At 38.2% G+C, this 18306-nt stretch overlaps 1 protein-coding gene across 7 annotated transcripts in view; it reads right to left on the bottom strand.

Moving 5' to 3' along the window:
- The window catches only part of MEMO1 (mediator of cell motility 1), a 95507-nt gene that overhangs the window by 49647 nt on the left and 27554 nt on the right, over window positions 1-18306 (bottom strand). For 4 of the 7 annotated variants that reach the window (XR_004971892.1, XM_036334950.1, XM_036334947.1 and 1 more), the window contains exon 2: window positions 1606-1687. Coding sequence is in view for 3 of the 7 variants with exons in the window: in XM_036334947.1 (XP_036190840.1) it covers window positions 1606-1687 (82 nt within the window). In the remaining 4 variants the exon portion in view is untranslated. Of the gene's footprint in view, window positions 1-910; window positions 1034-1605; window positions 1688-18306 lie in introns of all 7 variants that reach the window. The other 3 variants (XM_036334951.1, XM_036334948.1, XM_036334949.1) reach the window with 2 other exon arrangements.

Raw genomic sequence — 18306 nt, 5'->3', positions numbered from 1 at the left:
CAGTTGATCCTTTATCTTCCCTGACACGTTTTTCATCCTTTGCCTCTCAGAAACAGCACTCACCCTTGGTTCTCCTCCTAGCCATTTCACTTGGAATAAAAACCAAAGTTTTTATGATAGTCTACAAAGCTTCTCCATGATCTAGTCCCTGCTGCCTGGCATCCACTACCTTTTCGGCCTCTCCAGCTACACGGGCCTTCTTGCTTTTTCTCAAGTAAACTAAGCATATCCTGCTTTAGACCCTCTGTGCTTGCTGTTCCCCATCCTGAAACCCTCTTTTCCTGGCTATCTTGTAACTTCTCTCTCAGGGAGACCTATTCTTACTATCATATAAAAACTAGCAACTCCCTGCCCACATGTGACTCTCAATCTTCTTTTCTGCTTTTTCTTCTTAGCACCTGACACTGAATATAATCATTTGTTTTCTGTCCGTCTTCCCTGGGCACTAAAATGTAAGCACTATGAGAGAAGTGATTTTGACTTATTCAAAAAGCATCACAAAGAAGAGTGCTTGGCATTTAGCCTGGTACATATTTGCTGAATGACTAAATAAATAATTACAAGTCATTATGTTAAAAGTTTTATAAAGATTAGCTCATTTAATCATCAAAAAAAAAAATGGAATTACTATTATTATTCCAATTATACTAATGAGACAAAGGCACAAGAGATTAAATAACTTGTATGTCACAAAGCTTTCCTGTATCTATCAAATGAGATCAAGTTAGAACATACAAATGGAGTACTTGACAAAGTGTTTGGCACATAAAATACCTAACATTTCTGGAATACTTATTACATGCCAAACATTAATGTAGTCTCTTTATGTATATTTAATCATTTAATTCTCCTGTTTAATGAATGGTTGCTATTACTATTTTCACTATTTATTATTTATCAGGGTACCAACCTTAACTCAATAGAAGTCATAAAAGATGCTGCTGTGAGAAGAAACTCCACAAACTCCAACTTTTACTCTTCTCAGAAAAATGTTAACATGTGCTTAAAAAACAATGTGTTTTCAATATTAGCACTGGAAACCAAATCAAAATTAACTGAATTCATATCATACACAGACACATCATTAACTGCACATTTGCTGTCAGTTCTTTTAAAAAGCCCTCTAACATTCAAAGACAAAAGAGTCACAGATTTCCATTATAAAAAAAATCTACCCCTCCAACAAAACTTTGGTTGCTATTCCATATTGCACTGTATTATGGTTAAAGCATATTTTTCATTATAAGTTAAAAATTATCTTGATTAAAGTAGATCTTTTTAATGTTTAAAATAGAACTTATTCATTTATACCAATTAATACCAAAATCTCCAAGTTTACCTAATGTAAACAGCCCATCTGTTTTAAAAAGCAGTTTTATTACCAAACATAAATTTTGAAATTACTGCATCTGAGAAAATAAAGTAGCCAATTTCCTTTACCCTTGAGTTAAAGTGAAAACCATGGGAATCATGAAATTTACTGAATATAATTTTGTCAGCTCAATATGTCTTTTGGGTTTTAGTTTATAGCTCAACCTGCAGATACTCATTCTTTATTAACAATTAACATATAAAATATTCTGGGTAAAGACCCTTAAAACTTACGGTGCAATTATGGCTCTAGCAGGTCTTTTTGTAGACTGTACTTGTGAAAGCCAACCTTCCAGCTGTGCATTCAGCTGCGGTCCTATGTAAAGAGAAAGGGAAACTGGAGTCAGCAAAGCAATGTACCTCAGACAATCACACAAGACACAAAACCTTCATTAAACCTATAGGGCCTAAAATAGCTTAATGGGCAGTGGGATCATCAGTTTGGATGTTAATATTTGCAACTGAACCAGCTACATACAACGTCTCTAGCAAGCAATCTGGTAAGCTCACATACTGATTAAACCAAACTTGCTTTTATCCATCTGCTTATTTATTTACAAGAGTCTTCATTCCAGAACAATATGCTCTACAATTTGAGGGGTTATTTAAACAAAATAAAAGAAGAAACAGAAAACTGTTAGTATATGAAAGAAAATAATTGAGTAAATATTTTTTAGAACACCAAAACATAAAACATGTTTATTTTTTCCTTTGGATAAAGCCAATTAGCTAAAGACAATATATATAATCACCCCAACAACCAAGTGAATTTAGTTTAAACTATGTGTGACAAATGTTGCCATCAGTCTTCTTACTTAAGCGCTATTATAGTTTCTCATGAGAGTGTGTATGTAACTACATAAGGGATGAATTCTCTGTAGGTCTTTGCAATCTCTTAGCAGATCGCCCGTGATATGCATCACATTCTAGATTAATGTTTCTTCAAACATTAAATTGTTTTCTTTCTCTTCTACCTTTGAAGAGAGGTTTTCTGAGATGGCAGGAAGCTTTGGCTTAAATTATATTTCTCCAACATCAGCAATAGTTAAAAATTCCCATTTCTCTATATCCTTATCAGTATTATTCTCAGAATTTTTAATTTTGTCAATTTGATGGATAAGAAATAGTATCCCTTTGTTTCTGTTAATTCTTATTTTCAAAATATCCATTGAGATTAATTGTGTAGTGATTTGGAAATCCTTCTGTATATATTCATAAACAAGTCAAGTTTATGACAACCAATTTACTCTGTAAATTGCCAGAATACAAAAAAAGTCTGACTCGGCAATCAAACAACGTACTTTATTTTTAAAACTTAAATTTAAGAACAATCACAAAAAAAAAACTTATATGAAATAATCCCATTAACTCAAGGAAAAAATAGTAAATTAAAGTTTTGGCTGCCTAATAAATTTCATATTAACTTAAAATAAGTATTGCTCTAAATATTTCCATATTACGGGAAGTTTGTGAAACAGAAGTTGAAAATCTTTAAGAGCAAAGAAAATATCTTCCAATTCAGACACTCTACTCTCACCAACTTCAGTGACTTTAAGTACTAAACCAAGCTTTCTTATCATTTCTTCTGGAAAAGGACCAATTTCTACAGAGGGATCTTAAAATTAAAGCCAAACTCCAATTTATTATGTATACTAGAGGCCTGGTACACAAATTCGTGCATGGGTGGGGTCCAGCCAGCCCACCCGATTGGGGTGGTGGTGGGGCCAATCAGGGGCAGCAAGAGAGACATACATGGTTAGGGGAGGAGCCTTCCAGTGTTGCTCAAATTATTCCATGCATATAAGGTAAAGAATGACCAAAAAAAACTTTTTACCATTCGTTTTTTAAGTGGTTATCTACCTATTAGCACAGTAAACTTAATTCCACAGGACTGGTTAAAGCAAAGTAAAAAAAGACAAAGTGGAAGTAAAAAATATAAATCCAAAAAAAATAGGCTGTCAGCACCTAGTATTTTGTTATTAACCATTCTGTGAAATCTGTTTAAACCAAAAAACTAAAAAATAAACTCGAACCTGTTGTGAGAAATATACAAACACTAAGATTAATATGCTAGATGTCATATAACATTGGCTCATGGATCTCTGAATTTCACAGGCCAAAAAAATTTCAAGAGAAATTTGGAACACCAATTTTTTATTTTACTAAGAATGGACATTTAAAACACACCAACCATTTATCTACAATCACCAGTAACTTACAAAACAAATATAACACCAAATAGTAAGAGCACAATTTTAAGATAATCTCAATCCCTTAAACTGAGTAAATTCACCACATTTCATTGACTCCAAGATACCATTAATATTAAGGTGCACATTATTATATGTACTACAAAAAAACAAAACCTCCCAATTAAACTAGGACTTACATTTTTTCATTGCTTACAACTTTTTATTTTACAACTAGTGGCCCAGTGCACGATTCGTGCACATTGAAAGGAAATTAATTAGAAGAAATATTTTAATATCACTATTCGCCCTTTCTATATATAATAGAAGTGTCAACCAAATTCACAATCGACAATGACAGATCGAAACACACACCTGCGATTGGTGCCAGCGAGAGCTTTATAGGTATTGCACTTGTGCAATTCAACTTCGCCTTTTATATACAGGATAAACTTGCTTAATTAGACCTGCTTTCTGATGTAGCTAAACTTTTTCCAGCCCAGAGAATCACCCCAAGTTTCAGGTAATTGTCAACAACACAGCAGTAAATATCAACATGAAGCAGATTATTATGGTAAATCACGCGAGGAGAACAAAGGGTGAAATATTTAACTGCAGCAGTGTCTGACTATATTTTGCGCAGTGAGAAAACCTAAAGTCATTTTCAAGGTCCACCATTTCTTACTTCTTTTCAGTCGGGTGAACTTTCTCAACTTTCTAAATCTTCGTTTTCTGGCTAATGAAAAGAAAATAGGATTCCACTGAGTCTCCTATCTACCTACTCCAGGACTTCTGTGAGAATCAAATGAGATGAGGCACGGGAAAACACTTCACAGACATTTGGTTAAAATGTGAAATGCTTGCACCTGGCTATAAAGCAAGTCATGTTCCTGGACTAAAAAAACTGCAAGGAAGCTAGTCGTTGCTAGGGAGAGGAAGCTGGGCATTGCTACATGACATCATTACCTGGCGCCCACAGCCCACAGCAACCATTTCCAGGCTGGGCTGGGCTGTGGGCCACATTTTGCACCATGGCAGCGTCGGCTGCAATTTGGTGGGCTATCGGGTGGTGTCAGAGCCTATGTCCCACTTGGGGGAAGCTGAGTATTGCTTTGTGGGTGCCAGGTCCGTGATACCAGCGCACGTCACGGCAGTTCCTGTGTTGAGCGCCTGGCCCCTGGTGGTCAGTGCACATCATAGCAACCAGTGGGACAGTTGGGCACTTATCATATTAGCCTTTTATATAAATACTAGAGGCCCGGTACACGAAAATTTGTGCACTGGGGGTTGGGGGGTCCTCTCAGCCCAGCCTGCCCCCTCACAGTCCGGGAGCCCTCAGGGGATGTCCTACTGATGGCTTAGGTCCGCACCCCAGAGGGAGCGAGCCTAAGCTGCAGTCTGGCCTCCCACTGCGGGAGGCGACTGGCCAATCATGGGAAGGCACCACCCCGATCACCCCCTCACTATTGCTGCCTCAGGCCTCCCTCTGCAGGAGGCGACCGGGCCAATCAAGGGAAGGTGACACCCCCATCACGCTGCTGCGGCTGCCTGAGCCTTGGCCCGGCCCTTGCAGCAGCAGCCATCGCCACCATCCACGGCTTGCCTGAGCCTTGGCCCGGCCCTCGCAGCAGCAGCCATCGCCACCATCCACGGCTTTCCTGAGCCTTGGCCCGGCCCTCGCAGCAGCAGCTGCCATCCACACCCTGCCTGAGCCTTGGCCCGGCCCTCACAACAGCAGCCACCTCCATCCGCGGCTTGCCTTAGCCTCAGCCCAGCCCTTGCAGCCGAGGCTCAGGCAGCTGCTGCGGCTTTGTCTGGAAGGACGTCCAGAAGATTTCTGGTCTGGTTAGCATATTACCCTTTTATTAGTACAGATTATTCAAAAAGCTCTTTTAAGCTTATTTAGACATGATTTTTCATATAGCACTTTTGTGTTTAATTTTTTTAAGTCAGAGTCATCAGTAATCCTTGTTTTTCCATATTATCACCCTCTGTGCCATTTAAAGAATTAATGATGCAATTATTTCTTTTAAAAGTGTTCCTCTATTGCCTCTGGAACTGTTATCTAAGCAACCAATACACACTGTCTAAGTCTCGATGCCATACCTTTTTTGATCTTACCAAAAGTTATCTCTGGAAGATGTAACTACTAGAAGGGTTCAGAAGACAACCCAGAGTAGGTAATCTCTCACATAAATGGCATGTTCATTGAAACTTCAGTGGGTTGCAGTTGTCTAGTCATAACAGCAGGATTAATAATTAAGTTCACAGGTGTGTGGGCAGTGACAACTATTTCACAACAAAGATTTTAAGATACCTTTGACTATAAAACACCTCATTTTCAGAAGTGCTAAAATGTGGGAAAATGTACACCATAAAATCGATGAGCTATGAAAACCACATGCACTACATGTTCTGATATTTATTTCAACACAGAACAAATGAAAACCTCATCAAAGACCAGCATTTGAAAACCACTTCTTCTCACTACAATACTAGTAAAAAGTGTTTCTGAGAAGACTTATCAACTACAACAATCTCATTTAATTTTAAAAATAAATAACATGGGAAAGGGGGGTGGGGGAGGGCAATGGGGGAAAAAGGAGGACATATGTAATATTTTCAACAATAAAGATTTATAAAATATAAATAACATTTTAGCAGTTCATCTGAAATCCTTTCATTGATGCCCTTCTGTGACCACATACTTAAAATTAAAATGTATTGCTATGCTATTTACAAAGCTTACTATCTTATTTTTAGATACATCTCAAGGGATGCTGCTTGTTTTTATGTATCGATAATAGGGCTCCTCACTCAGAAAGGTATATGCCCTTGGGAAAAGAAGAACACAAAAACTGTCACACTGAATCTGACCCAAAACCCATCTGGAGCAGCAGTGTTGCAGCAATCCAAAAACACTTGCTGTGAAGAGCACTGATTGTTCTCCTTGATATAAACCTCTAAGTTAGGCCAACTAGTTTATTTAAACACTGTAAGAATTCATTTACATTTTTAGCTAAACTCTGTAGTTCAGAATACAATCCATAGGAACAATTAACCATCCAAAATGAGCAATCTTTAACACATACCAACCAACTAGAAATCCCTTAACACTTTTCTGCTCACTCATATACAGTTTCTCAAAATTGTTATATACTTAAAACCAATTCCACTGGCATTTCAACCTAAAAGTCCTGCAAAGTTGGAGGACCACAAGATACATCTCTCCAGGTCATTTACAAAATTGTAATCTGAAAATAGGTTTAGCATTAATCCCTTTAACAGTCTATTAATTTGGATTATCTGTTGCCACTCCTCTGTTTTTAAACAAATTCCTTTCCAAATGATGCCATTAAATCCCTTGATAGTGTCTGATTATAGTATCTAAAGATCAAGATACTGACTTTTGTGTGCCATTTTTTTTCATTATTAAAAAAATTGTATGTCCGATATAGAAAATTTGGAGAATACATATTAAGAAGGAAGAAAAAATAATAATCCCAGTTATAAAAAGCACCAAAATTATATTTTACAAATTTCCTTCTAGTCTTTAAAATGATATAAAATTCTGTAACCTGCTTTATCTACATATTTTAGCATAAGCATTTCCCTATATTATGAACTTTTTAAGGAAAATTTTGCTCTAGCTGGTTTGGCTCAGTGGATAGAGCGTCGGCCTGCGGACTAAAGGGTCCCAGGTTGGATTCTGGTCAAGGACACATGCCTGGGTTGGGGGCTTGACGCCCAGTAGGGGGAGTGCAGAAGGCAGCCAATCAATGATCTCTCTCATCACTGATGTTTCTAATCTCTCCTCCTTCCTCTCTGAAATCAATAAAACATTTTTTTTAAGAAAATTTTATAGTTAAATAATATTTCTTTATGTGAATGGATCACTGCTTCTTTAAACATTACTTATATTAAGATGTTTAGTTGTTTCCCATTTTTTGTAAAAAATTATATAATATGTATCTATTTCTATATTTAAAATTACTTCCTTTGGAAAGCCCCAAAAGTAGAATTACTATATAAATCATTACGAGCCTTTTTAAGATTTCAATACACATATTCAAAACCATATCCAAAATTGCATCCGTTCATAATGCACTATGCATGACCATACATATTGAAAATATTTTAAAAGATTTTTAAAAGATTTAGTAACCTAACCCATGCCCCATTTGATAAAAATAAAAATGTAATGCCCTACCTTAATTATATTTGGCATTTCAAAATAAGTTAAACATTCTATCACTTTAATCAAAGCAATTTTCATTTCTAAGAAAAATATTTTATTCCTCAGATATTTATTTTTTATATGATTGTCAGTGTTCTTGCCAAACACAAGTTATCCATTACTAATGGTTAGCAAACAACTACTTCTATTGGCCTTTACAGAAGACAAGTCAAACTTAAAACCAAGCCGATTATGCTGCATTGTACTGCTGTTTTAAATTACACACAATCCTGAAGATGTTCCATGTGCTCTTGCAATTAAATCTTTTTAACTAATGGGGTATAATTTTCATCCTTTTAGAAATTATAACTCTTTCTCCTATAATAGATATAAAGTGGTCTACAGACCAGAATTTTCTCATGTATTTATTTAAAAGACACATCATTGAGTCTTACCCTAGGGCTATGGCAGCACAATCTCTGGGTATGGCAAACAAGTGTTTTTAACAAGTTTCTAACAAGCTCTCCAAGTGACTGATAGACATTAAAATGTGAGGCCCACGGCCATAAATGAGTTTATGTGCACATGCTATATGTATGAATGAATGCAGCTAACAGATTCCTAGATGACTTATAACTGAGATTTTTCATTACAATCAATAAATTGCATAATGTCTATGTTAGCAATATAGAAATGCATGAGTTTTTACCTTCAAACTGTTTTGAAGCCATAAGTTAACCACTGCTTAAAATTTAAGTAAGTTTATTTTTAACTGTTTCTAGCCTCTCACTTCTATCAATGTCTCCCCAGCTTTTTCTCTCAATCCTGATGACAAAGGAAAATGAACTCAGATTCATAAAAAACTAAGTAGTACACAAACTCAAATTCTCTTTCAAACCTTGTTTTAGTCCAAAAATTCATAAGAACATAGATTACAATACAACATCTATAATCATTTCAAAACTCCCACAATTCTATTTGTAACTAAAAATTGAAGTGTCAAGATTCGTCTAACAGAGGGTCAAGTGCTTTAGTGAGGGATCTCAGAAGGTAACCACCTCACGTGGTCAAATGCTTACAGTTGGGTCCACAATACTTCCTTAATGCATATCTAACCAGGATTGATTATTTTCTTCCAACTGCAGCTGGCATGAGTTTGGTTTTTTTCTCCCTTTGGATTACAATCAGCCAGTTGATACTAGTAAATATGTATAATGTAGCACCAAATCCAAAACATAATATGTGGAAAAATAAAACAAGTCTGTCTTGCCGGAACCGGTTTGGCTCAGTGGATAGAGCGTCGGCCTGCGGACTGAAAGGTCCCGGGTTCGATTCCGGTCAAGGGCATGTACCTTGGTTGTGGGCACAGCCCCAGTGGGGAGTGTGCAGGAGGCAGCTAATCGATGTTTCTCTCTCATCGATGTTTCTAACTCTCCATCCCTCTCCCTTCTTCTCTGTAAAAAATCAATAAAATATATTTAAAAAAAAAAAAAAAAAAAGTCTGTCTTATTGAAAAGAATCAGGACTAGGATAACACTACCCACACAAGGTAACACTTCTCAAGCATTGCTAAAAAAATAAAAGTTTCTTAAGATAAATGGAAGAGTTAGAATTTTCATTTTTCATATATTTTCACCACAAAACAGATTTATAGACATTATCACATTCTCACCCTACTCTGTAATACAGATTTTCTTCTCTAAGAGTTTTCACTTACAGAAGTTGATCAGAAAAAAGTGGAACAGGCCCAGTAGACTGTGTGTGAACAGATTGAACAAAAGATCTTAAACAATCTAACCATCCACAAAAACAAAACTGGTTAAATAAATTTTGCTAGATCCATAAAGTAAAATATTCAGCAACTGGAAAACAATGAGGCAAAATTTTATGACCCTTTATGGAAGATGTCTTAACTAAGGAAAAAAAGAAAGCATGGTACTGAACAGAAGGTACAAAATATTTTCATTTTTGTGTGTGCACATATATCATACATGATTATGTACTGGTTTGTATTTATGTAGCATAGCTCTAGACCAGCGGTTCTCAACCTGTGGGCTGTGACCCCTTTGGGGGTCAAACGACCCTTTCACAGGGGTCGCCTAAATACATCCTGCATATCAGATACTTACATTACAATTCATAACAGTAGCAAAATTACAGTTATGAAGTAGCAATGAAAATAATTTTATGGTTGGGGGTCACCACAACATGAGGAACTGTATTAAAGGGTCGCAGCATTAGGAAGGTTGAGAACCACTGCTCTAGACGAACACAAAAGAAAAGGCTACCAGTGATTGCATCCTGACAAGGAAACTAAGAGGAGAGGAAAACTTGACTTTTCACTGTATACCCTTCTGTATCTTTGCATTTTGCACTATGTACATGTACTACTTATCAAATCCTATATAATAAAGAGGTAATATGCAAATTCACCATCACACTCTCACAAGATGGCTGACTACAACCAGGCCAGCAGGGGGGCTATGAGGGGCAACCAGGCAGGCAGGCAAGTGAGCAATTAGGAGCCAGCGGTCCAGGATTGTGAGAGGGCTGTCTAACTGCCGTTATCCCCGAGGGGCCCCGGATTGGAAGGGTGCATGCTGGGCTGAGGGGAACCCCCTCCCCGCCCCCCCCACACACACACACACACACACTGTGCACGAATTTCGTGCACCAGGCTTCTAATATTAAGTAAAAAAAAAAGATGGTGCAGTCACATAACATCATACCATCCTATATAATAAAAGGCTAATATGCAAATCAACCAAATGGCAGAACGACCGGTCGCTATGACGTGCACTGACCACCAGGGGGCAGATGCTCAATGCAGGAGTTGCCCCCTAGTGGTCAGTGCGCTCCCACAGGAGGAGCGCTGCTCAGCCAGAAGCCAGGTTCAGGGCTGGCAAGTGCAGCGGCAATGGTGGGAGCTTGTCCGGCCTCTGCAGCAGCGCTAAAGATGTTCAACTGACAGCTTAGGCCCCCTCCCTAAGCTGTCAGTCAGATATCCCCCAAGGGCTCCCAAATTGCAAGAGGGCGCAGGCCTGGCTGAGGGACATCTCCCCCCCCCCCCCCCGCCGCCAAGTGCACGAATTTCGTGCACTAGGCCTCTAGTGAAGTCATAAACAATTCTGCTACAGACATGGAAAAACACTAGTAAATGCTAAATCCAACTAACAACAAACCATTGCTATACCTAAGACGGTACCTACAACATTTAATAATCTAGGTCATAATTAATAAAACCCAACTGCTGAGAACTATTATTTGACCAATAATATATACACTGCAGTAATAATAAATATGTGGACCAATGTGACAAGATTTCCCTATTAGCAAGAAGGAATTTCCCTTTTTACTGCACTCCCCCTAAAAGTGATGTCCATCACCAAATTTCTGATAGAATCAGAGACTATAGAAACAGTCTAGAAAAGAATTATCTAGAAAAGAGGACATTAAAAACCTTATTAATATCTTTCTTTGTAATTCTCCAATGAACAAAATTTAAGTTTGAACAGTTTGTGTTTCTCAGGGGGGTTTTTTTGTTTTGTTTTGTTTGTCTTTGATCTAGCAAGGACTTCAGTTATTCTTCACTGACCTCTCCAGCAAGCATTTACCAGACAACCTAGAGAAGTGAATTGCTTTTTGAAGCAATTAACAATAATACGATTTTTTGGTTTTGTACTTTTGTTGTGGCATGTCTGAGGCCTGTTTCCTTCTTTCGCTAAACACTGCATGTGCCAGCTCATCCATCTAAAGAATTGTTTCTAATTTTGCAACCATAAAATGTAAACAAAAAGAATCTCAGCAAGTTCTCCCTTGATTACTAACCAAGAAAACATGTCTAACATAGACTGAAAGATGGGCATGCCAGGTATCAGATATGCAGAAAAGAAATAATAGTCAGGCATAACGAACATCAACACCAAAGGTTTTCCATGGAGTTCTGAGATTGATGATTTAGGGGGGAAACTAAATTCAGAGACTGAGTTACAATTAATATGGTAGTTAAGCAATATGTGTGTATCCATTCTGCAAAACCCTTTTCTTATCCCTCTGGACTGTTTTCACTGAACTCCCTAACCCTGAAGCAAACATGTTAATGTAAAAGCTGCCCAAATTGAAAAACACTTGGGTTTTCTTATTCCCAGAAGATCATACCAGAAAAGTTCTGAGAGCCACAACTGTGCTCAGGCACTAGCACCTTTAAGAGGCCTTAGACAACTGGCACTGGCACCTTCTTTTGAACCACAACAGTCACAAAAATTCAATTAAAGGTGTAAAAACTTGCTCCCAAACCCGTGTACACTTAGGCCAATTTGACAGATGACAGACAGACAACCACTCAAACAACCATAATTTTATAAGCCAGCATTTCCCAAATGGTGTTAAGCAAAATTAGAATAGAACTTTGTTCCTAAATTAATGGGAGAGGAGTGAGTGAAAGAGTCAAGGATGACTAAACTTGGGGCTAGATGAACGACAGTACCAGTGTCAAAGACGGAACTAAGAAAGACCGTAAAGTTTGTTTTAAGATGAAAACTTTGGGGCAATGGAAACTAAAGAGAAAATAAGCAAATGGGAATACATCAAAATAAAAAGCTTTGGCACAGCAAAGGAAACCATCAACAAAACAACAAGAAAGCCCACTGCATGGGAGAACATATCTGCAAACGTTATCACCGATAAGGGTTTAATCTCCAACATTTACAGGGAACTCATACAACTTAACAAAAGGAAGATAAACAACCCAATCAAAAAATGGGCAATGGCCCTAAATAGATACTTTTCAAAAGAAGACAGAAGAAAGGCCAAAAGACATATGAAAACATGTCCAAAGTCACTAATCATCCGAGAGATGCAAATCAAAACAAAAATGCGGTACCATCTCACACCTGTCAGAATGGCTATCATCAACAAATCAACAAACGACAAGTGCTGGCGAGGATGTGGAGAAAAAGGAACACTCGTGCACTGCTGGTGGGAATGCAGACTGGTGCAGCCACTGTGGAGAACAGTATGGAGTTTCCTCAAAAAACTAAAAATGGAACTCCCATTTGACCCTATGATCCCACTTCTAGGAATATATCCCAAGAAACTAGAAACACCAATCATAAAGGATATATGCACCCCTATGTTCATAGCAGCACAATTCACCATAGCTAAGATTTGGAAACAGCCTAAGTGCCCATCAGTAGATGAGTGGATTAAAAAACTGTGGTACATCTACACAATGGAATACTACGCTGCAGTGAAAAAGAAGTTCTTACCATTTGCAACACCATGGATCAGGGGTGGGCAAACTTTTTGACTCGAGGGCCACAATGGGTTCTTAAACTGGACTGGAAGGCCGGAACAAAAGCATGGATGGAGTGTTTGTGTGAACTAATATAAATTCCAAATAAACATCATTACATAAAAGGGTACGGTCTTTTGTTTTTGTTTTTTTTTTAGTTTTATTCATTTCAAACAGGCCGGATCCGGCCCGCGGGCCGTAGTTTGCCCACGGCTGGCATGGATGGAACTGGAGAGCATTATGCTAAGTGAAATAAGCCAGTCAGTGAAAGACAAATACCACATGATCTCACTCATTTATGGAATATAATGAACAACATAAACTGATGAACAAAAACAGATCCAAAGACAGAGATGCATCGATCAGACGGTCAAACCTCAGAGGGAAGTTAGGGGAGGGTGGGGGTAAGGGGGAGAGGTCAACCAAAGGACTTATATGCAAACATATAGGCCTAATCAATGGACACAGACACAGGGGGGTGAGGGCATGAGTGGGGGGGTAGGGGGTAACATGGGGATAAGAACACATATGTAATAACTTAATAAAAAATAAATTTTAAAAAAAGATGAAAACTTTGACTTGGACACACTAAAAGTTTTAGGAGACAATAAGAAAACCAGTTAAAGATGTACAGTTTTAAAGAGCCTTAATGGTAAGTGCAGAAAAAAAGGAATCAAGGACAGAAATGTAGATTTCAGAGTCATTTAAGGTGGTTAAAGACAAGATGACAGATAAGAACTGTGTGTGTGTACAGGTTGATGATGACAGCACAAATGTTATAAAATTGAGTCTTAGGATACAAACACTTGGCATAGTAACAAGTTGAACTAATGAGAAAGAAAAGGGGTACAGCGCAAGAGAAAAAGGGGAAATACAGTACAGAGAAGGCAAAGAGACGAAATCTTTGAGATTAACAGAATCTGATGCTCTGCAATGAATGAAAAGAAAATGCCAATCCATATATTTGGTGACTATGAGAAATCATTAACCTTAGAGTGATTAGTTTTTAGTGATTAATGCTAATAATTTAGTTTGCAAGTAGTTGCAGATAGGATTAGTTACAAGAAAATGGAGAGAACAAATGAAACTAGTCCAAGAACTAAAAGCAGCTAGCATTGCCTCCTTTTTCATCATTTCTAGGTCTCTCAATTTGAAATCTCCAAAACCTCAAACACATCAATTCACTCACTTTAGCCCTAACCGGTTTGGCTCAGTGGATAGAGCATCGGCCTGTGGACTGAAGGGTCCCAGGTTCAATTCCAGTCAAGTGCATGTACCTTGGTTGTGGGCACATCCCCAGTAGGGTGTGTGCAGGAGGCAGCTGATCGATGTTTCTCTCTCATCAATGTTTCTAACTCTCTATCCCTCTCCCTTCCTCTCTGTAAAATATCAATAAAATATAGTTTTTTAAAAATTCACTCACTTTATAAAATATAATCTTAGGCATTAGCAATCACATTTTTATATCTCACAACAAAGAAAGCTATCTATTAATGTCATGATAAAGTCAACATGTAGGCATGTTTTTGGAATTTTATTCAAACAGATACCAAACATCCTGAATATGAAAGTGAATTATTTATAAGATAAACAGTTTCTAAGATTTTCCTCTACACATTCACAGTAAACATGTATTACAGGTTAACAATCCTATCGCCATCGCTATAGAAATCAAGCCAGTATTTCATGTTATAAAGGAGAGTGATAATTAAAAATACTAGCATTTGGTATTGGTAGCATAGCTTTCATCTAAGGACATCAAAGCAACTTTTAAACACCTATTAATTATGGCCTTTTCTAACTACCGTTTGCTGCAGCAGAATACAAGCATGAACATGACTGCATTTTACCCTGATGACACATAAAATATAATTTCAAACATCTGTGACTAATACTCAGTAATTACAAAAAATGGGTATAAACAAGTTACTTTGGATAACATACTTGATATCATACTTGAGAATGAAAAGTAAAATCTACTCAATGTAAACTTCAGTAACTGTCATCTAGAAAATTTTAGAAAAAGAACCAGACTAAATATTTTTATTCTATTAAAGATTTATAATTTCTTCCTGTAAATGTTAAATATCTTCCCCCAGCCAAACCATGAAACCATCACACATCATTTAAACAGTTCCAGGTATCTCAACTTGTGAAGGAATCCTAGTTACCTGATTCTGCTTCATTTGGCAACAGAATGCACCTGCAGACTTGAGCACCTTCTGGCTTCAACTAGGGCCCAGGGCTGCCTACATCCAGGCAGGGTTGACTGCAAACAGTTTCTACCCTTACAGCACCAACTTGGCTCATCTCCTGACCTGGAAGTCTCTGATCTCGCACTGCCTACAGTATTACCCTAACAGTATTAGCAGTATAGCATCCCCTAATAGCAAACCTAATACTAGACAGCCTCTATTCTGTTAGTGACCAAACTGAGAGTAGCCATTTTCAACCAGAGCACCACAAGTTTTAAAACATGTAATACCTGACTACTTACTTTTAGTCAGGGGCCCTGACCCCTTTTCCCTTACATTGTCAAATTAAAAAATGACAACAGTAAATACAACATAGCTGTCCCATAGGAATACATCAAAACCATATATTTTTGTCCAATCAGCAAAAAATATATTCTTTGGTGTGCCACAGAATTTTTAATATGAAAAAGGTTGAAAATCACAGTTGTAGAGTGATAAATCCTCTAAGAAGAAGTGCCTCAGATTAATTGCAAAGGAGGTCTCCTTTTTCACTTTTCATTTTCTTGATTACAAAACTACCCGCCATTTCATACCGTTGCATTCTAAACTCCATGCTTTTAACAATGACTTATGAATGGATACTTAAGATGGTATGTACTTTTCTAATGACTCAAATTGGCTGCTCAGTAAAAATTAAAAGATGTGCACATGCATACAGTTTATTTTGTCATGGCTTCAATATCTGAAAATCCAGCATTTCAAACTACAAAACCCTGAAAAACTTCTGAAGCATCTATGGAGAGGTGTAGAGTACCAAAATCTAAATCAACTCAATCTTGTGTTTTTAACTGGATGTCATACAGAAAAATGAAGCAATGGCCATTGGTAACAGAAATAGGTGGTGAAGTCATAACAGTCCTAGGGGGTACACTGATTTGTCTTAAGCCAGAATAGGAATGCCATAAAAAATGTTTCTCCCATTTAAACAGTCTGCAATAGGAAAGTAAAACTAATGTAAAGCATTAAAATGTTAAAAATAAAGACCAGTTTGGCAAGTATGACACCTAAGTTATACATTCTCATGGGACACGGCTGCTTTAACTGGACAAAGCTGGGGTTTGAGGAAAATTCTCATCTCCAGGTCTGTGTGACAAATAATAGGACTCAGCAGGCAATGTATATACAATAGGGTCTTATTGAACCCAGTTAAGTGAAAGACTACACTACTCCTAAACTCTTGCCCCACCACCAAGACACCTGGGAGATGCCACCCAGATCTCAAGAGTACTTAGCTTACATCCTTTGGTGGGCATCTAGAAAAAGACAGAAGCATCCTATTGCATTTCTTCCCTACCCCTCATGTGGGCTGAGTACTAAAAAACAAAGTGTCATTGCCTAGAAACAAACTATCTCTAGAGAGACTGAAAGGAAGGAGAGAAAAAAAGCAAATTCACTGCAATGGTGAGCAGAGAAAGGAGTCTATACTCTCAAACACATGGCAGAAATTAAAATGCTGAAAATAATGTCAAGATATCCTATATAGTAGAGCTAATATGCTAATCAGACCAAACAGCAGAACGACCATCTGGACCACCTCCCAAACGAAGCGGGGACTGCAAGGGGCCCAGGCAGCCACGGCTGGGAGGGCCAAGTCCCTTGCACAAATTTCGTGCATTGGGCCTCTAATATACATTATAATGACCTAGGCATTAGTGGTCACTAACAAGTCACATTTCTAAAAATTACTAAAATATATACTCATATTTAAAAATATAGACAATTTAAAAGAACCCACAATGTCCAGAAGTTAGAGTGCATATACAACCTACTTTGTCTTCAACTGGCCCATAAATTGTGAATAAGGTATTTAACTTCCAGGCTCTTAATATAGCTAATTTCAAATTTAGTTGAGGAGCACTAATTTATTAAAATTTATTAAAATTAGTGCTCCTCAACTAAACTGGATGGGAGGAAATAAGGTGGCAAACGAGGAAGCAAATTCTCCATTTAAAGTTTTTATCTGGGAGAACCAAGATGGCGGCATAGGTTAACGCCGGAGATTGCTGCCTTGAACAACCAAATCAAAACACACCTAAAAGACGGGACGGACATCATCCAGAACCACAGGAAGGCTGGCTGAGTGGAAATTCTACAACTAGGAGGAAAGAGAATATCATACCCAGACTCAGAGGAGGCACAGTGCTGAAGTGAAATACTCAGGTACGGAATGCGCGCGGAGCGGGCTGGCGGCAGAGGGCCCTGTTGGTGCTTTCAATCGGGAGGGAGTCTCAGATTCTGAGCTCCAGATCCCAGCGAGTCTCTAGGGACCCAGACTCAAATGGGAGAAGCGGGACTGTCTGGCTTCAGTCGGAACTCGAAGGCAGCTTTCTCTCCGAGGTTTGCAGCGGTTGCTGGGACTCTGTGAGGCAGAGCCCCTAGGGACGGAACTGAGAGCCGCGATAACTGCTCTCTCCGGCCCACCCTGTTGATCCCGAGCTCGAGCGACCCACCTGCCCCGCCCAAGCCCCGCGCAGAGCCATTTGCCAGATAGCCTCAGGCAAAGGCTAGATTAGCACCTCCCTAGAGGACAGAAGTTTTCCCACTGCAGACACAGCTGATTCTCACAGCCAGTTGGCCTGGAGGTCAAATCCCCCTAGTATTAACTACAACAATCAAGGCTTAACTACAGGAGGACTGCACACAAAGACCACTAGCGGGTGCACCAAAAAAGCATAAAAAAATGCGGAGACAAAGAAACAGGACAAAACTGTCAATGGAGGATATTCAGTTCAGAACCACACTTTTAAGGTCTCTCAAGAACTGTCTAGAAGCCGCTGATAAACTTAATGCGATCCTCAACAAATCTAATGAGACCCTCGATGTTATGATAAAGAACCAACTAGAAATTAAACATACACGGACTGAAATAAAGAATATTATACAGACTCCCAACAGCAGACCAGAGGAGCGCAAGAATCAAGGCAAAGATTTGAAATGCGAAGAAGCTAAAAACACCCAACTGGAAAAGCAAAATGAAAAAAGAATCCGGAAATACGAAGATAGTGTAAGGAGCCTCTGGGA

The sequence above is a fragment of the Myotis myotis genome, unplaced genomic scaffold (genome assembly GCF_014108235.1).
Source record: "Myotis myotis isolate mMyoMyo1 unplaced genomic scaffold, mMyoMyo1.p scaffold_m19_p_14, whole genome shotgun sequence".
Classification (NCBI taxonomy): Eukaryota; Metazoa; Chordata; class Mammalia; order Chiroptera; family Vespertilionidae; genus Myotis; species Myotis myotis.
This window is presented reverse-complemented; position numbering and strand designations above follow the sequence as displayed.